Here is a 20679-nt window from a genome sequence, read left to right on the forward strand (position 1 = left end):
CACATTTCAAGGGGCTTCTTTTTTGGGGGCAAAATCCAAGGGGCTTCCTTAATTTGGTTAATTGCGTATAAAATTTCCATTTACAGATTTCGGGTAAATGTACGGCCGAGGGATAAGGGTAAGATTGTACTTTCTCATTCTTAATTCAAAAAATAAGTAAATTAATTTTAATTTCTGTATATTAGACTAAAGTATAAATTTATAATTTTTATTAAAAATATGCCACGAGATATAGTGACTAGTTTTTAAAAGTTAACTTTTTAATTTAATATATATGGACCGATTTGCCCATTTTTTAATAAAATGAACAAAATATAATCTAACTCCCAATATAAAAATTTTTATAATACTTTTACCTTTCACAGTAATTTTTTTGGTATGTTAAAGTTTTCACCATTAATATTGGTTATGTTTATTTCAATGACAATGACTTTATAGAGAAAGAAATTATAGTTGGTAGGATTCACCAACCGTTGACATGAGCAAATCACAAACACAGTCATATCATTGACAGTTAATTACATGATGTGTGGGCCTTGATTAATGTACTAATAGTTGGCGTTCAAACCAAAGAAGTACCAATGGTATCGGCTGGTACATCTCATACCAGTAGTAAAACGGAACCTCAGGGTATACATTCTATTCCGGTAAAGTTTCCGGCCAATATGTTTCGTCAGATTTCCGGTAAAGTATCCGCCCGGAATGCTAGAACTAGAATTTGTGGCTTTGTTTTGTTGGTAGTTTGATGGTTTCTCGGGTTTATGAGTTTATGCTATAAGCTTTAAGCTCTTTCGATGGCTTAAAAAAAGAAATAATGAAATATAAACCGATACGAATGTCATCAAATGTGAGATTATTTTCGCTCAACATACCTTAATTATAAGTTGATATATATAGTTTATTATCTCCAAATAACTTCATACAATGATTAGATTTGAATAAAATGAGCATAATTTTATTAGAGAAAAACTGAACAGACCAAAAGAAAAGCCTTTTCATTCTCCTTTTTTCTCAGTGGAGAATATAAGAATAAAAGACGAATCAAAATCGTGTGGGATTTTTTTAAATTTAAACGATTCTTTATAATAATAAAAAGCATGAACTTAAAAAGGTACAAAAAAAAAAGTTCAAGAAAATATAAACCATTAAAAATGGTTATCAAACAGCATCAACTTTTCGTCTCGAATCCACGAAGTGCGTAACCACGAAGCAAATTTCCAGGTTTAGAAGTTAGAACCGAAATTGAATTTTTGGTAAAGTATTTAAAGATGCTTTAAAATTTAGAAAGAAAAAGAAAAGAAAAGAATGTTTTGAAAGAATAGTGGTGAGCAAGCACTAACTAGCATTATTGCGAGAAACGTGAAGCAATGGAAGGGTAAAGTTGACTTTAAAATCTGAACAAATTTCAGAGGGAAGTAGAATAATCAGTAGCGTGCAATGTAACATAATTGTAGAGAATGTAACTGCTTTAATTGTTTGGCTGCAGCGAAAACGCAAGAAAATATTCAAAACTACGTAAGAAACTATGAAACAAAACGGAGAATATATATAAAAAGTGAAAATACCACTCATAATACTAACAAAATAATTGAAGTCCAAACATCAACAATCAAATAATCTTTGATGCACATAATTACATCTCTCTCATATTATATATAGAATCATCCCTTAGATCTACTATTATTATTGAAATTCAAAGCCGAATATATATATAAATCCAGGAGCCTCTCTACAGCAACCGTAGAAGCCATAACAAGGTGCATCACCTTCAGAACCGGAGAGCGGAGCCGAAGAGCAGAGCCACGACGGCGAAAACAGAGACGAATGAAGGAGAGAACGAGCCGGATCCCGACGTAGGACTTGGAGCTGGAGCCTCGGCAGCCATGGCGGAAGCCATTAGAGCAAAAACAACTAGGGAAAGAAGCATCAGAAAATTCATTGAGGAAGCCATTGTTGATTGGTTACTGAAAAACTTGAAAATTTTCTTTTTAAGCTTTAAATCAAAAGAAAATTTTGCGGGTAGTGAGAGTTGTGAGATAAGTGGGGTCGATATATAGAGAGGGAAAGTTCGGGCAGCTGCCCGGATTTCCAGCGTGGTACAGTTGGCATTTTCGAGGGGTTTCCTTAATTTCGTCAATTGTTTATACGTGTGTAAAATTTTCATTTAGCGCCCCATCACTGTGTTTTATTCACCCGCGTCCATATTAGTATTTTTCTTTGGGTTAATATACTATTTGGTATCTAATTTTAACTTCAATGTGCAATTTAGCATCTGAGATTTTTTCTCAATTTGGTACTTAAACTTTTTTAATTTGATACTTGACGTATTTTTTTATTTAATTTGGTACTTAAATTTGGCTTCAAAATTCAATTTGGTATTTAAGTTTTTCTTTTTCCTAATTAAGAACCTTTTTTTTTTCACGAGAGCATATATGTCAAACATTCATTGGCCACATGATATTGTTTGGTTTGGATACCAAATTGAATCTTAAAGCCAAACTTAAGTACAAATTAAGACAAAAAAATTAGGAACCAAATTAAACCTTGAAGCCACTTTCAGGTACCGAATGGTACATTAACCCTTTTCTTTTTCTTATAAGCTAAGGATTTTATTGGATTAATGTGCAGATTTGCCATTATAGTTTAGCTACAATTTGAAATTTGCCACCATTTTTTAGTTTTATTGATATTTGCCCTTATACTTTTGAACTAAAGGTAAATTTACCACTCTATTTTAATTCTATATCGAATTTTACCAATTCACTTTTGCTTGATTGAATTCTGAAACTAAAGTTTGATTTTTTAATTGAATTTTACTATTCAATTTTGTTTTTAAATAGTTTGAAGACAAATTTAATAAAAAATATTTTTAATATTTTATTTTAATAGTTAACAATAATAAATTAATTAATATAATTTTGAATATTAATAAAAACTCTTATGTATAAAAGTAAAATTAATTTGACATAGCATAAATGTTAAAACATGCGATGATATGACTAGGGGCGAAGTAAGAAAATGTTTTTTGGAAGGCGGAATTAACTTGTAAATTTTTACAATAGTAAAAATACAATTTCAGCATTTCAATAGTCTATATTATGCAACTTGCGAAAAAAAAATTAGCTTCATGATTGAGAATACCACATTTCAAAAATTAGAAAATTTAGAAATGGTCAATTATAATAGGGAGAACTGAAATCGCAACAAATACAAAGTACAGGGACCTTTCATGGAATTTACCTATATATTCAGATCCAGCATGGCCGGGATCCATGGATAAGCCCATAATGGACCCAAAAAGTAAAGATTATAAAGACGTCCATTAAGCCATTTATTATTCTAGGCCTATATTCACAAAATTCCAAGTCCATCTATATCAAAATGTTATTATTTTTTTAATTCATCAATTCAACTACAAAATATTTATAATTCGAGTGCATTTGAAGCGCATTATCCTCTTATTTATAGGTTAAGAAGGGGCTATGGGTAGCTCTAGTTATTGTGTCAAAAAGAAAAGATATGATCAGAACTTATAATGAGACTGTTCATAACAAAATCGGATTCAATTTTTTGAAAAGCTTACCACTGCCCTTGTCTATATGTACTATATTTAAATGCTCTGTTGAGTTGATGCCACGAGTTAACTAAACACCAAATTTATTATGAAAATTTAAAAAAAAAATCAAATATACAAACAAAAGTAATATATTAAGAATTATATGAGTAATTTATACATTCTTTGAAAAAACTCTTACTTTTAGTTAAATAAAATATTTGGTGTACTATAAGACTAAAAATATATATCTCCAAAATTACTTACAATTTCTTTTGATGGTTTAAAGTAATAATATTTTAGAAAAGAAAAACCATTCTCCATCTTATTTTCCTAGCATGATTCAAAATTTTGAAATTGTAAATGGGAAATGAATGATTAGAAGGTGAAGCATGCAAATTTTATGTGTGATTTGATCATCTATAACATCTATATAATGGCAAATAATAATTACTTGAGAAAAGATTGTATTTTTCATGATTAAAATCATTAGAAAAATGCTTGTGTGATCACATAAAAAACACCTATATACAATACTATATGCAATTATACATGCCATTGATGATCAATTTGAGAAACAATATCAAAATGAGAAGAACAGGTTTTAAAGGAGTGATCATTTTCTTGGGGTTAACACTTTGTTATGTGCTTGGAGAGGCTGATTTAGGGTTGGATACAAGAAAACCTAAGATTTTAGATGGAAAAAATGTACCAAACAACCCTACAAGGCATGCAGTGAAATCAATTCAGGTATAATGTTTTTTTATCCTTTGTTTTACTCTTTGAAATTTTCGACTTAGCTCATATATTTCATATATTGTCACCTCTTAAGGATAGCATTAAACAAATCTGGAGTTAGGGGCGAAGTCAAAATTTTTTTAAAAAGGGTTGAGATTAAGTTATATATTTTTACGAGAGTTAAAATGTAATTCCACCCTTATATATATTGACTTATATTTTTATGGATTTCAAAAGGACTAAATCAAAATTCTAGCACTTTTTGAAGGCCAAATTATAATTTTACCAAACACTAATTTAAGGTTTTATAAACATTAGGGGGACTAAAGCAAGGATTTTTCATTTTGGGGGGCATCAAGGCCCCTTCCTGCCACCCTCCCTTCGCTGTGTTTGGGGTTTAAATCCCAACATTTGTAAATCCCTTACTAGGGTTTATTGCTTTTATATTTCGAACATATCAAGATAGGTGGTTTCGAGTTTGACAAAACGAAAGCTACAGAATTTAGTTTCACAATGTTAGTGACATTCGCATTTTAGGGGTAAAATTAGGATCATAATTGTTTTGGAGGGTTAACTTATAATTTTATGATTTTTTGGGAGTCAAGACTGCTACCAACCCCTAAATTTATCCCTTTTAGTGATCTCTAAAACATTATCACTTGTATTTGGAAATACAAAATTAACGAATAACGATATATGTATTTGTTTGCAGAGTGAAGATGGTGACATTATAGATTGCATTGACATTTACAAGCAACCTTCATTGGATCATCCTTCTTTGAAGAATCACATCATCCAGGTATACATTTTCATTTTTTTTAAAAAATAAAAGCTTTATTTTCATTTGATTTTGTTTAATGTAGTTGGCACCCAGTTATAATCCAAACATGGAGGAAATTCAGACAAGTGAACAACCTTTGAGGAGTGTAACATCTCAAGTATGGCAGAAAAGTGGAAGCTGTCCCAAAGGAACAATCCCAGTAGTTCGAAGAACCCATAATGATGATGAGTTATTATCTAACTCAAGGAAGAAGAGTCCATTGACCGTACATCAAAGGAACCATTCGGTATCCCCCATCACTTTCGATGCTAGTTTCTTATTTGTTCAAGCGATTAAACATGGCAAATCTATAATTCCTAATTCGCACTAAACTTGCTTTTTGAGTAGAGCTCGTGGACGGTATCAATATCATATATAGTAGATTAAGTTTGAATCGAGTTATGAGTTTCAAATTTTGTCCAAGATCATTCATAAAATGTAAGTGACTAACTTAAAACCTAGACCTATTTAAGGGTTGGTTTACTCACCCAAATTCGAAGACTTGCTTAAAATTTAGAAGGGGTTGAATAAAAATATTAGAGTTAAAAGACGGGCTTGAAAAAAAAACAAAACAAAAAATTTAAAATATGGACTAGATTTAGTTTCCAATATTTAGTGTCCAAACTCAACTTCACTTGACTCGATTTCAAGTTTATACTATATTAATTTTAATTATATGAAAAACAAAATATATCATAAAAGTAATTAACTATTACGTTGTTTATAGTTAGAAATTTAATAAATATTGGAGAGTAGGCAAAATTTGAGGCTTATATTTCATGTTGAGTCAAGCTTGGGCAACTATGTATAATTATACCATGCATAGACCCAACCAAAAACCCCAACTCTACTCAACCTAGGAATACTTCTACTTAAATCTATTTAAGTCAAACATATAATTCTTTTAATATTTACATTATAATATAGCATATTTAATATTCTTATAATATAAATTACATAATACATAAAATACAAAAAAATCCAACTTTTTTTCCAAATCTATCTTTCAGATTTAATATTTTAGCTAAAACCCATGAAAATATCGTGTGAATCTTTAAATTTAGACAAATAATTCGATTCTCCAACAAGTCTGATAGGAAGTTTTGAATTGTTTTAGAAGGCAATATTGTTGACGGAAGGGTATAACTATGCGGGAGTGAAAGCAGATATCAAAGTATGGAACCCTCATGTTGAATCCGACGATGAATATTCCACCTCTAGAATCAGCCTCCGAAGTGGTCCTTGGTATGATTTTGAGAGCGTTGAAGTTGGTTGGGCGGTTAGTATATCAAACTCTTTTTTAATACCTCTAAGCTCTTTTTTTATTTTTTTGATATCTTTCATGTTCTTTTTGTGATTTATGTTCGAAGTTTGTATCTATTCCCTTTAATAGTATCGTCTCTAAAATTTAAATCCACATTCTTTTATTAAGAATGCAATGTGTCTTGCCATTGCACTTGTTAGATAAGCTTATAGCTGTTAATATTCTTTTGAAGTTTTCAAGCTTTTTTAGGTGAATCCTGGTGTGTATGGAGATAGACAAACTCGATTATTTGCTTATTGGACAGTAAGTTCACTTTAACACCTTTACTAGTGTCTCGAAGCTTCATTGTCAGTGCTGAATTTTGGCATTAAGTTTAGGGTTTTAATCAAATTTTTTTTAAAACCTAAAGGTTTAACTTTCAAGAAATTTGAAGGGTTTAATGAGAATTTTTGAAAAATTTAAGGGGCTTTGAGTAAAACTTTCAAAAAGCTTAACGGGAATTTTAAAATATTGAGGGACTCAATTAAAACTTTCAAAAAAATTAGAGGCATAATGATGTTAGAAATGTACCGAAATCCAAGTTTAAGATATCAAAATAACCAAACATTTGTGTGCATGTATAGGTTGATGCATCAAAGAAAACAGGGTGTTTTGATCTAACATGCCCCGGATTTGTTCAGACAAGCCATGAAATTGCTCTTGGTGCAGCCATTTACCCTATCTCCGTCTTCCGAGGTCTCCCATATCAGATAACTCTCTTTATATTTAAGGTCAGCAAAATATCAAAGCTCTAAACTTTCAATTACCAAAACATTATTAAAATCCCAATATGTTTTAATCTGATTTGATTGTAAATAGTTAACAGCTTAATATTTTCGACTACAGATTAAAATGGACTTAAACCAAAAATAATTAGAACTCGAAATGTTTTGAGCTTGGAATGACCCGAAACAAGATGACAAACCCGAAAAACCCAAAATGACTTAAATCTAGGGGTGAAAAAGAACTTCCCAAAACTAATTTGATCAATTCGAATCATGGTGTTTGAATGATTTATGGAATAAGAGTTAAAAAAAAAAACTATGATTATCCAAACTGAGTTGAATTCTATTTTATGTAATTTATAATTTTATGATGTAAAATAAATATTATGTATTTTAAAATAAAAACAAGTTAAAACTTTTATATGGAAATTTATTTTCAAAAATAATATATAAGACTTATTTTTTATATTTAAAACATTACTTGCTTTTAGAAATATTATCAAATAATATCCAAAAGTTTAAAACATATTCCGTTTTATCAAAATAAGTTTAAAAGTCCAAAGCTAGTATTTAAAAATCGCGAACCAAACTGATCTCACCTCTACTCAAATATGAAGCTTACTTGAACTTGGAGTGACTGAATCCAAAAAATCGACTAACAAACCTAAAAAACCTGAACTCAAAATGACCTAAAACAAAAATAACCCGAACACGAAACTACACGAAACCGAAAACGATAAAAAATATTAAAAAACCGAATCAGCCATATCCAAATTTATCCCATCCAAAACCAATCCAACATACCAAAACATTTGACACAAAGCAACGATTGAAATTTGTGATCATCATTTACATTTCAATTCCCTTTTTGTTTCATATTCAGGATCCAAACACAAACAATCTATGGGTACAATACGGTGAAAGAACCAACATAGGGTATTGGCCACCGAAGCTGTTCACAACACTGACCTACGGTGCGGAATGTGCCGAGTGGGGCGGCGATGTTTACAGCTCAAAGTTGGAGCAAGTTCCCCACACGGAAACACAAATGGGCAACGGTAATTTCCCGGATTATATCGACGGGAATTCAGGGTATATGAAAAGAATGAGGATTCTCGACATATCGCTCAACTTGAAATTCCCGGAATGGGTGGGCACTTATGCAGATGAATATTGGTGTTATCAATCTCAATATGTTTCGGATTATGTTGTAGATCCTGAGTTTTATTTTGGTGGCCCTGGAAGGAATGAAATGTGTCCTTGAAAAGAGAGTGTCTTCGTCAATGGCTTCAAATTATCTCTTCTTCTTCTTCTTCTTTTCTTTTCTTTTCTTTTTTATGAACTTGATGATGATTGTGGTTTAGGGATAGTGAGGAAATTGAATGTGTTGTTTCTTTGCTTCCAGAACTTGGATTGTATAATCTATTTCGTATTTGAGTTTTGATGTTACGAATTAATAGTTTTCAGCATTCGGTAGTCATATATTTGAGTCATGATTAATCTAGAGTCAAATTAGATTGGAACTTTGATGTTGTTTTTCTTATCCACAATTTTAAACCTAGAATCTCATTTAAAGTGTATTGTGCTTCTTATTGCCTGATTGTTTAAAGGATAAATATCAAAGCTATACATGAACTTCGATTCAATGTGCAATATCATACATTAACTTTGATTTTGTGTAATTTTATGCATGGAATTTTGATTTGATTCAATTTTACAAATCACTAACAACATTATCGAATCCACACTATTTTACGTTAATATATTTCATACACAAACAATTATATTAATAAAAATGAAAATAAATGTATGTATTCATTTCTTTAAATGTGTATAATTGAATCAAAATCAAAGTTTTATATATACATATAAACCACAATTCAAGTTTCATGTATATAATTACATCAAATCAAAATTCATATATCAAATTACACATTAAACCAAATTTCATGTATAAATTTAATATTTATCCCTTGTTTATATAAAATATTTTTCTAAATAATTACTCGCTATAAAATTCTTTGAAACTCCCTATAAAAACTACTTCTCCCTTTAAAATTTACAATTGTTTAAAAAATATATTTTCATAAAAAATGCATACTAATAAATTTAACCTTTAATGTTTACGCTTTTTACCATTTTGGTCCTTATTTTAACAAAAATTAGCCCTCATTTAAGAAGAGCCAAGTTGCTTTTTCTAAACAAAAATTCTAACAAAAACATTAATTTTTAACGATGTTGGTGTGACAACCTCGTGGCAGTCCATGCACATTTCATATTTACATGACACTATTTGTCTCATACGCTACGTCAACAAATAATTTAAATTTTATAAAAATAGTCTAAAATACAAAAATCAGAATTAAAAAAATATATAAAAAGTTCAAAGAATTCAAAAAAAGAGAGAGAGAGAGAGAGAGAGAGCATGAAATACATGTGAATTGTCATGCAAGTTGCCATGTTTAAAAATTTAACATTTTATTCAATATTTTCGTTAAAAATACATCAATTCGACTTTTCTTAAAAAAGTTTATGGTCAAATTTGATTCTTTTTAAAATGTTGATGGCTAAATTTAACCAAAACAAAGTTAAATTGACAAAATATGTAAACGTTAAAAGCTAAATTTGACATCATGCCAAAAAAACCATTAATGTTAACTTAAAACCCCTTATTGACTTGAACCCTGTGTGTTGGTCTGCTGGTCAAGATGTTTACCGCCCCAGGTGTGACTTAAGTTCAAGTCATCATGTTACTCTTAAAATTTTACCCTCCTCTTATAATTCACAAAAAAAAAACCTATTAACGTTGATATGATGGGCAATCCAACATTGATTTAAATAATGAAATTACAATAACCAAATCTTAAATAAATTACCATATGATTATATAGACATGCACATCTCTTTTATAACCTCCTAAACCTAATATTCAATTGGTTAAAATATGATCCAAGCTTTTTTTTTTGTATTTTTAAATTTAAGTCACTTATTTTTATGAGTTTAGTCATTAATTTTAAAATTAAAATTTTAAGTTCAATTATTAACATTGTTAAAATTTTTCCGCTTTATTAGTGTGATATTTTGAATATTTTGAATTTTAAAAGAAAACTAGTTGGTTACTATAACCAAAAGAATTGATGTAATATACTTAAATTTAACAAAAGAATTTATCTATAAAAAATCTAACGAAAGAATTTTAATAATATCAACAATTAGACTTGCATTTTAAACTTGAAAATGAGAGACTAAATTTCTAAAAAGAAAAGTAGAAGAATTAAATTCCAAATGTACGATAAATTTTAATAATATTAATATGTCGTCATTGAGTTTTAAATACTTATTTTTTTCTGAATATTAATCTTAGTATATGTTCTTATCATATCTGCTATTTTTTATATAATGGTTAGGGTAACTTATAACATCTCCCCAACTCTTAAATAGGAAGATAATACAATGCACTCAAACCACGTCCTCCTCAATTGGTAACAATATTAATGCCAATCAAACTAAAACTTAATCGACGAGTTTTAAATAGTTATTAACAACTTCAAACACAATTTTTTAAATTTCATGTTCATTTTACTATTTATTTTTAAAATTGTGACAACTCTTCCCAACAAAATCTTCTCTAAAAATAAATACATTTTTCTTCTTCTTTTATCCTTCCAAGAGATTTTTTCAGATTGGGTTTTATTAATTACATATGCCCAACAAAGAATCTGAAATAAAAACATCATTAAAAGCACTTTGTTTTATTAGAATTTAAATCTTGACGCTTTTAATTTCTCCTATTACAGCAGTTCTCAAGAACAAAAAATAATAATCAAAATTTTATTTTTGAAGAAAGGTTAAAAGCACTTTGTCTTCAGTTTTTATACAATTTTTTAGGGAGTTTAAAGAAAATGGCAAAATTTATTTTTAGGGTTTTCTTGGCTGTGATTTTATTATGTTTGAGTAACAGAGTAAATGGAAAAGCTAAATTTAAAGATGTTGAAGAGAAATTAAAGCAGCTTAACAAGCCTGCAGTGAAGATCATACAGGTAAAAGTATTTACTAAAACCTGAAAAAATTAGACACGATATGATTACACAAACACAGCAAAATCGAAATTGGTGCTTACTTCTGAGTGTTGAAAATGGCTATGATAGAGTGAAGATGGGGATATCATTGACTGCGTCGAAATCTATAAACAACCTGCTTTTGATCACCCTGCATTAAGGAATCACGTTATCCAGGTACATTTCTTTATATCATTACTGTTTTTTTTTTAATCACTGCGATTGCGGATGTAATTGATGCTATTGAACATTGTAGATGAAACCCAGTTTCGATTTAAAAGAAGTGAAAATCAACTCGAAAAATGAGTCGTCGAAACTAACTGTGTTTCAAACATGGCAAAAAAGCGGAAGCTGTCCGGAAGGAACTGTCTCGATTCGAAGGATTCGAAGAGAGGATTTACTAAGAGCAAACTCTGTCCAACAGTTTGGAAGAAAACCTCAAGAAGTTGTCTTGAAATCAAACACAACAATAGAACATAAAGATGGCCAATCTCCATTTTTTAACAACACTAAATTCACAATTGTTAATCGATCCGTAAGCATATATTTCAGGTTTAATTAGGGATTTTCTCGACTGGGTCGACTTTGGATTCTTGTTGTTTCAAGTTCAGATCATTTATTTGCTCAAATCAGTTGGGTTTCGCTCATTTTGAGTTTGTGTTTGGATTGACCAAATTTTATTGACAAATTCGAGTTAAAATTGAGGGGGTGTGTTTGTTTTTTCTTTTGAAACAGGCAGCAACTCTTGTTACAGTTGGATACAATTACATAGGAGCTAAAGCGGATATCAATGTTTGGACTCCAAATGTTGAATCTGAAGATGAGTTCACTACTGCTCAAATTTGGCTTAAAGCTGGCCCTGGTGATAATTTTGAAAGCTTGGAATCCGGATGGATGGTAAGTTCTTATGCAAACTTGAAAATTCGATCTAACCCAGGGGTTGATTGGTAGGGTAGTCGACCCCTTTAAAATGTGAAATTTTAATATTGGCCTTTTAAGTTTTGCAAAATTTTAATTATGTAAAAAGTAAAATTATATTTTTATCTCTCAAAGAAATGATAAAATTTTGATTTAGTCTTTTAAAAATTATAAATTGTGAAATCGTATTTTAACTTTCATAAAAATATACAACTTAATTCCGACTTTCTAAAATAATTTTTTGACTTCGCCCCTAATCTAACTTGATTTGATAATAAAAACTCAACTTAAACTTGTCTAATCTGAACTCAAAGTGATGTGTATGCAAATGATTCCAACAAATAATGATCCGACTAGTAAATCAAACCCAAAATGTTTAAATTCGAAATTGGCCAATTAAAAAAAATACCCAAATTAAAATTTACCTAAACCAAAATGACATAAAAACTTTACAACTTTAAAACCTAAATAACCATCGATGCAATCCAAAAGCAACCTCACTCGACACTTCCTTTTTGTTCCTTTTGTTTTTCTTAATAACTTTTATATATTTTCTCAGGTAAACCCACAATTATATGGTGACAAAAAGACTAGATTTTTTGCACATTGGACTGTAAGTACATGAAAGTTTTTTTGGGGGTTAAATTACCGTTTATGGCCTGAACTTGGCAACAACTCCCCCATTGAGGCTTTGAATTTTTTTTAGTTTAAGTTAGTCCTCGAACTTGATAATTGTTCCTACATTAGGGCTTAAACTAGGTAATTGTCCCTACATTGGAGCTTGAACATTTTTTTTTGTCCAAGTTAGTTCATGAACTTGGTAATTGTTCCCATACTAGAGCCTGAACTTAGCAATTATTTTCACATTGAGGTCTGCACTTTAGGGTTTTAAAGGAAATATTAAAGACTAACTTGGAAAAAAAAGTTTAGACCCCAATGTGAGAAAAATTGTCAAGTTCAAGGACTAACTTTTACAAGAAAAAATTTAGGCCCAATATAAGAATAATTGTCAAGTTCAGGATCGATCTTAGACAAAAAAAATAAAGTTTAAGCCCAATGCGAGAATAGTTACCAAGTTTAGGCCCAAAAAAGCAATTTAACCTTTTTTTATTCTTATCTGAATTTAATTCAATCATTAAAAATTGTGTATGTTTTATTTGCAGAAAGATTCATACAAGACAACAGGTTGCTTTGACCTCCATTGCAGTGGCTTCGTTCAAACAAGCTCCAAAGTTGCCTTTGGTGGAGCCCTTGAGCCTGTCTCCACTGAGTTTGGTCAACAGTATTATATCAATGTTGGCATATTTATGGTAACCTTAACCCCTTTCTTTTTTCTCAGCTTTTTCTTTGGTCGAATTCTCATTTTAGTCCCTCTAGTAAATCGACATTAAATTGTCGTTATTAGAGTTATAATGTGGATTTATTATTAGTTGAATTTAGTTGACTGAATTTTCATATAGTCTTGATTGTATGATCCAATAACAGTAAAAAAAATTTCATCTTATCACTTGAACAATTATAACCTAATGGTCTTATCAATTTGGACCTACTATAACATTATAAAAGTAGAAAAAGTTAGAGGGGCTAATTTTCAAATTTGGTATAATTTGATTCCTTTACTTTTATAATATTATTTCTAGGTCTAAATTGATAACACAATTAATTGTTGCTATTAAATTGAGCATAGACTAATCCTAAATCCGAAAAAATAGATACCTAAATTCCTTGAAATAAATATAGGGACCAAATTCCAATTGTATAAAGAGTATAAGGACTTTGAGCATAGACTAACCCTAAATTTATTATTTTATCACTTTAAGGACAACAACTTACTACATTATCAATTTAGGCCTACTAATTGAATTCTGTTATCTATTTAATTTAGGGTTTAGGGTCAATTTTACTTTGGCTGAGAAAAGAAAGTGTTAAATTGAAACAAAATGGTTAAATCTGAACATAGAACAAGAACTAAAACCAGAATAAAAATAAATTTTCTAAAAGAGTAATACTATTATAAAATATAATTACCGGAAAAAACCAAATATGACATAAATTAAGCATAGAGAAACTCAAACTCAAGTCTGAAGAACTCAAGATTTCTAAGCCAAAACTTCGTTGGCTAATTGTTTATATATACATAAACCATCTTAAGATTTGACTGACATGTAAAATCATTATCGCTTTAACAACAACATCTAATCGATTGAGATGTTTGACTTGCAGGATCCAAACACGAACAATTGGTGGCTAAAAATTGGGAAAGATATACCAGTTGGGTATTGGCCAGCATCAACACTACTATTTTACTTGAATCATAGTTCAACGCTGGTTGAATGGGGTGGACAAGTTTATAGCTCAAATGTGAAGAAAAAGCCACACACAAAGACCGGCATGGGAAGTGGCCAATTTGCTTCTGGTCTAAGAGGGAATGCATGTTACATGGATAATATTGCCATTGTTGATTTCTCAATGCAACTCAAGTATCCACGGTGGGTAGGCACTTGGGCTGATGAACAGTATTGCTACACTGCTTTGAATTACCAAGAAGGATATGGAACTTTACCGGTTTTTTACTTTGGGGGACCTGGTCAAAATTTTAATTGTCCCTAGAGCCAACCCTAAGGCTCAGGTGTTCACTTTTTTTTAGAAATTGTCTAAGTTTGGATCATTGTGGTGTGTTAGTAGTGATTTGTTTTTATTAGTAACGAATTTAATAGAAGAATTTTAATAAGTATTAGTAATTAGACTTATATTTTTAAATTTAAATAATAATAAAAGTATGAGACTAGAACGGACAAAGAACATATCGACTGAAACATATCATATATATGAGGTTACTAAAAGGAAATAAATAGTCATATATATTCTCATTATAGTTTTTTGACACCGACACCCTCACACTAATTTACAATTTGGGTAAATTTCTATTTTCTCGTTGCCTTTTAAAATTTTAAATTATTCCATGTTTTTGTTTAAATTTTTTATTTTTATATGTTAAATATGAGATTAATTTTAAATAAATTATCTCTTCATTTTAAGATTTTACTTAAATTGAATTAACTTTTAATGTTATAATATTAAAATTAATAAATCTTACATTGTTAAGCTTAAAATATAGTTTAAGAAAATACACGTACTAATAACATTTATCAAATTAAATTTATACTTTGCAAATATAATAGGATTATATTCATTGATTAAATTAGAGCAAAGATAAATATAAAATTATAAAAAAATAGAATATTAATAATTTTAGTATTAAAACGAATTAATTTAACAATATATATATAAAATAAATAACCTATAAAAATTATTAATAATATTATTTAAATTATAGTATATTAATATTAATACTCAAACCATGATGAATTTTTATATTAAATATTTTTAAAAATATTTTGTAATTACATTAATTTTAATTTATTAATTATTTTTGAAGAAATTGATTAAAATTTTAAGCAAAACTAATATTATAAAATTAAACATATAAAAACGACCTGTTATTGCAATCAAATACAAACTAGTTTTAATCTATAAATATATATAATTTATCTTCCACTCGCATTATTGATATGTCATCCTTTAATATTATTTGAAATTTTCATCTAATTAATATACCTACATTGAGTTTTAGATTTTTTTATAACCACGGGTGTACTCATACATTTTACGGTTAAAATATGTTTAGGTCAAAGGTGATAATTAGATAAAGTCGTTCTAATAATATTGATTTCAAAATTCAAACTCAGTTCAAAGGTGTTGTTGGTGATTTAAAAATATATAATTTGGATTTGGCAGATAGGATTTTATTCATTACATCTCCAAATTTAAGGTAAATACAAAATTTTTTTTTTATCCTTGTAAGGGATTTTATTAATTACATATGCCCAACAAGGAATCTGAATTAAAAACATTCTTAAAAAGCACTTTGCCATTTATTAGAATTTAAAACTTGAAGCATTCTACTTCTTATATTACAGCAATTTTCAAGACCCCAAAGAACAGATTTGCTTAAAACAATGGCAAATTTTATTTTCGGGGTTTTCTTGATTCTGGTTTTATCATATTTGAGTAACAGAGTAACTGGAAAAGCTCCTGTCAAAGAAATTCACGCAGATGTTGATGGGAAATTAAAGCAGCTTAACAAGCCTGCTGTGAAGACCATACAGGTAAAAGTATTTACTAAAACCTGAAATAATATTAGACACGATATAATTATATGAGTGTTGAAAATGAATATGGCAGAGTGATGATGGGGATATTATCGATTGTGTCGATATCTATAGACAACCTGCTTTCGATCACCCTGCATTAAGGAATCACGTTATTCAGGTAATTCTTTTTTCTATCATTACTTTTTTTTTTTTTTTCTTTATCATTGCGACTGCTGATGTAATGGATGCTATTGAACATTGCAGATGAAACCCAATTTCAATTTCAAAGAAATGGAATTCAATTCGAAAAATGGGTCGTCGAAGCTAACTGTGTTTCAGACATGGCAAAAAAGCGGAAGCTGCCCGAAAGGAACTGTCCCAATTCGAAGGATTCGAAGAGAGGATTTACTGAGAGCGCAATCTGTCCAACAGTTTGGAAGAAAACCTCAAGAAGTTGTCTTGAAATCAAACACAACAATTGGCCGATTTCCATCTATTAATAGCAACGCACTCGCACTTCCTGCTATTGTTAACCGATCCGTAAGCATATTTTTGAGTATTTTAGTTCGGGTAACTTTGTTGTTTAGGGTTTGAGGCACATTTTTGATTAATTATTTGAATGAATTATTTTAGATTCCGAATAATTTAACTTTGATTCCTTGACTTTCCTTGGTTTTAAATCCATTTAAATTGATGTTGTGTTTGAGTTGACCGCATTTTGTTCACAAATTCAAGTCAAAATTGATTGATGTAATTGAATTGGTGGGGTTTTTTGTTTTTTAAACAGGCAGCAATTCTTGCTACAGTTGGAGCCAATTACACAGGAGCTAAAGCGGATATCAATGTTTGGAATCCAAATGTTGAATCTGAAGATTTCACTACTGCTCAAGTCTGGCTTAAAGCTGGCCCTAATGATAATTTTGAAAGCATAGAATCCGGATGGACAGTAAGTTTTAATCTAAACTCGATAATTAAATGTTTGACAAGCTAAATTAGTTTAATCCGAATACAAAACAATCTAATTTCGAAATGATTAATATAGAAATTATCTAAACTGATAATGATTTGACTTGAAAAATCAAATTCAAAATACTTGAACTCGAAATTAACCCAAACTGAAATTGAATTGAACTAAACCTAATTCGGATCGATTGAATTGAAAAGCAACCTCACTCAACACTGTTCTTTTTTTTTTGTTTGTTGTTTTTTTTGTTTTTCTTATTAACTTTTCAATATTTTTTCTCAGGTAAACCCACAATTATATGGTGACAAAAAGACCAGATTATTTGCACATTGGACTGTAAGTACATGAAAGTTTTTACAATTAATTTTTTCTCTGTGTTGTATAATTATAGAGTTAGTGTTGACACATATCATGCAAGTATTATGGATGAATATCCTTTGACCATCGGGCTAATCATAAGAGTTTGCAATTAATTAAATCATTAAAAATGATGTGTTTTATCTTGTTGGAAGGAATTATATGGTTAATGTACACATTGATGATCACACATTATCCAACATACTTGCAGAAAGATTCTTACAAGACAACAGGTTGTTTTGACCTCCAATGCAGTGGCTTCATTCAAACAAGCTCTAAAATTGCCCTTGGTGCAGCCATTTCGCCTATATCCATGGAGTTAGGTCAACAGTACTATATCACCATTGGCATTTATATGGTAAGATTAACCTCTCTTTTTTCTCTCAGCTTTTTCTTTGGTCTAGTTTTAATTTTAGCCCCTCTAGTAAATTGAGATTAAATTGTCGTTATTAGAGTAATGATGTAAATTTATTTTTAATTGAATATAGTTGAACGAATGAATTTTCATATAGTCTTGACTATATGACCAAAATAACAATGAAAGAAAATCAAGTTATCAGTTCGAATCTACTATAACATTATAGAAGTTGAAAAACTAAAGGGATAAATTTTTATTTTGATATAATTTGGTCCTTTACTTTTATCAAATTATTCCTAGGTCTAAATTGACAATTAGTTGCTATTAAATTGATGATGCCTTAACATTATGCTGATATATAAATTTAGGTTAAAATATGTTCAAAGTCTTTATACTTTTCGGATATTATTCTTAGGTCTAAATTGAGAACACAATTTGGACCTACCATGATATTATAGAAGTTAAAAAAAAATAGAGAGAGATTGCATTTTGCTCTCTTTACTCAAAAAAAGGGGTAAATTAGTCCATGTACGTTAGATCAAAGAGCAAACTAACCATTTTTGTTAAAAAATTCATCCATTTCTACGGTTAAAAACTAGAATGTTTGACGAAACAACTAAACAATTACATATGGTATGTCACATGTACCTTATGCTAACATATAGGGACTAGGTTTTAACAATAAAAATGGATGAAACTTTTAATGAAAGAACTAGTTTGTTTTTTTATATAACATACAAGGATTGATATTTACCTTCTTCTTCTTAGTATAAAAGCCTCTATAGTACTTTTACCAAGTCTCATTGACTCAAGGCCCCAACCTTAACCAATAAACCAATGTATTTTCTTTGTTGTACGTCGATTTTATTTTGAATTGTTTGGTTTGTAGGATGAAAACACAAACAATTGGTGGCTAATATTTGGGAATGGTATAACAATTGGATATTGGCCAGCATCAACACTAAATGTCTTGAAGAATAGTGCAACAATGGTTGAATGGGGTGGACAAGTTTATAGCCCAAATGTGCGGAAATCGCCACACACCAAGACCGCCATGGGGAGTGGCAAATTTGCTTCTAGTCTAAAAGGGAATGCATGTTACATGGAGAATATTGGCATTGTAGATTTCTCAACGCAACTTCAGTACCCACCTGCGGTGACCACTTTGGCTGAAGAGAATTATTGCTACACTGCTTTAAATCACCAAGATGGATCCGAAAGTTCACCAACTTTTTACTTTGGGGGACCTGGTCAGAATTATAATTGTCCATAGAGTCCTCTAAATATATAGTTTTTGTTTTTGTTTTGGCTTGTGTCCATGATTTATATTATAATACAATAAAATCATGGTTTGCGTAGGTGAAAGTATAATTAACTCTCTTTATAAAAGCTCTATTGTCTACCAAGATTTAACTTATTATAGAGAGGCAGTTGTTGTACACCTATAATACCATCTTGTTATTGAGAAATAATTGTTGTAAATCTACTATCGAATTAATATAATGAATTTTTATTAAATAAAGAAAGTAAAAATTATGTTAAGTCAAAATCAAATCAATAAAATTAAAATATATATAGCGAGCGCATGTGTTATTACTTTTATGCATCTTTTATTTTGCATCTTTCACATAATTAATTATGGAGTTCATAAATCTAAAATTTAATTAATTAGCATGAGTTATCAAAATAAATAAATTAATTTATCATGAGTTGTTAAATTCAAGTAATCATGTTATAAGTTTATGTCATTTCAAATAATTCATAGTAGAACAAAAAACTTAATAGTTTATTGAATTGATTTATTTAATTCCACTCGTTGAAGATTATTTTCATTTAATAAAATTGATTAATAAAATTTTTCACGTGAAGTTTGAACATTTTATTGAAATAATATACTGATTAAAATAAGTTTTATTTAATAAATTATAATTAATAGGTTTTCTTATATGAAACAACTATAATTTTATTTCAAATTTTATACAATCGGTTGTTATAGAAAATTAATTTAATAAAGAACATACTTCATAACTATGGTTGTTGCTGTTATAAGTGAGAATATGATATAGAGAGTTCAAATAAAACATAAAAAATCAGTTCTGCTAGAAACTTGGTTGTTTTAGCGAGTGACTGTTATTGAAAGGGTTTATTGTACTACAAAGGCCATGTATTAGGAGTCAAATTAATCTTTTTATTAAAAATTCTATCATTTTCTACTGTTAAGCGGTAACGTACGTGACTGACGAAGCAACCAGTTACGTGTATCTCATGATGATGTGGCTATAATTAAAAACCATGTGGAAGACGACTAGTCATATATCTTTAGTTTTACATACATATAGTAATAACAAGTAATAAAGGAAATAATCTTTAGTTTCCAAAACATCACAGATTTTGGCATAAATCTTTAAGATTGTAACAGTAATATTTTTCATGTTATATTTGTTTCAATCGTTCTTCATTTTTAATAATTTGTTTTAGAAAATGGCAAATTTTATTTTTAGGGTTTTATTGACTCTGGTTTTGTCATATTTGTGTAATAGAGTCAATGGAAAAGCTAATTTTAAAGAAATTGACGAGAAATTAAAGCAGCTTAACAAGCCTGCAGTGAAGACCATACAGGTAAAAATATTTACTAAAACCGAGAAAATATTAGACACGATATAATTATATGAATACGAACAAGATTGAAATGAGTGTTTATTTTGAGCGTTGAAAATGGTTATGGCAGAGT

General features: G+C 29.4%; 2 protein-coding genes across 2 annotated transcripts; both read left to right on the forward strand.

Moving 5' to 3' along the window:
- Positions 1-581: 581 nt before the first annotated feature.
- Positions 582-14812, forward strand: LOC105792974 (uncharacterized). The gene is made up of 16 exons (XM_052634913.1): positions 582-737; positions 1722-1952; positions 5004-5090; positions 5155-5358; positions 6229-6390; positions 6625-6678; positions 6999-7145; positions 8023-8393; positions 8504-8554; positions 11101-11179; positions 11288-11374; positions 11454-11753; positions 11933-12094; positions 12675-12728; positions 13279-13425; positions 14339-14812. The coding sequence occupies exons 1-16, from the start codon at positions 582-584 to the stop codon at positions 14723-14725; spliced, it is 2679 nt and encodes an 892-aa protein (XP_052490873.1). The 3' UTR covers positions 14726-14812.
- A 1322-nt stretch (positions 14813-16134) lies between these two features.
- LOC105793492 (uncharacterized) lies at positions 16135-19313 on the forward strand. Its single transcript, XM_052634510.1, has 7 exons — positions 16135-16284; positions 16361-16447; positions 16534-16809; positions 17057-17215; positions 17516-17569; positions 17802-17948; positions 18838-19313. The coding sequence occupies exons 1-7, from the start codon at positions 16135-16137 to the stop codon at positions 19219-19221; spliced, it is 1257 nt and encodes a 418-aa protein (XP_052490470.1). The 3' UTR covers positions 19222-19313.
- Positions 19314-20679: the final 1366 nt, after the last annotated feature.

Source organism: Gossypium raimondii, chromosome 8 (assembly GCF_025698545.1).
Source record: "Gossypium raimondii isolate GPD5lz chromosome 8, ASM2569854v1, whole genome shotgun sequence".
NCBI lineage: Eukaryota > Viridiplantae > Streptophyta > Magnoliopsida > Malvales > Malvaceae > Gossypium > Gossypium raimondii.

Excerpts from the sequence above, each read along its gene's own strand:
- LOC105792974 (XM_052634913.1), top strand. The coding sequence starts at position 582 with ATGGTATCGGCTGGTACATCTCATACCAGTAGTAAAACGGAACCTCAG. Across the intron at positions 8,394-8,503 it reads GGCCCTGGAAGGAATGAAAT|GGATAGTGAGGAAATTGAAT; the intron begins GTGTCCTTGAAA and ends ATTGTGGTTTAG. Across the intron at positions 12,729-13,278 it reads GATTTTTTGCACATTGGACT|AAAGATTCATACAAGACAAC; the intron begins GTAAGTACATGA and ends TTTTATTTGCAG.
- LOC105793492 (XM_052634510.1), top strand. The coding sequence starts at position 16,135 with ATGGCAAATTTTATTTTCGGGGTTTTCTTGATTCTGGTTTTATCATAT. Across the intron at positions 16,285-16,360 it reads CTGCTGTGAAGACCATACAG|AGTGATGATGGGGATATTAT; the intron begins GTAAAAGTATTT and ends TGAATATGGCAG. Across the intron at positions 17,570-17,801 it reads GATTATTTGCACATTGGACT|AAAGATTCTTACAAGACAAC; the intron begins GTAAGTACATGA and ends ACATACTTGCAG.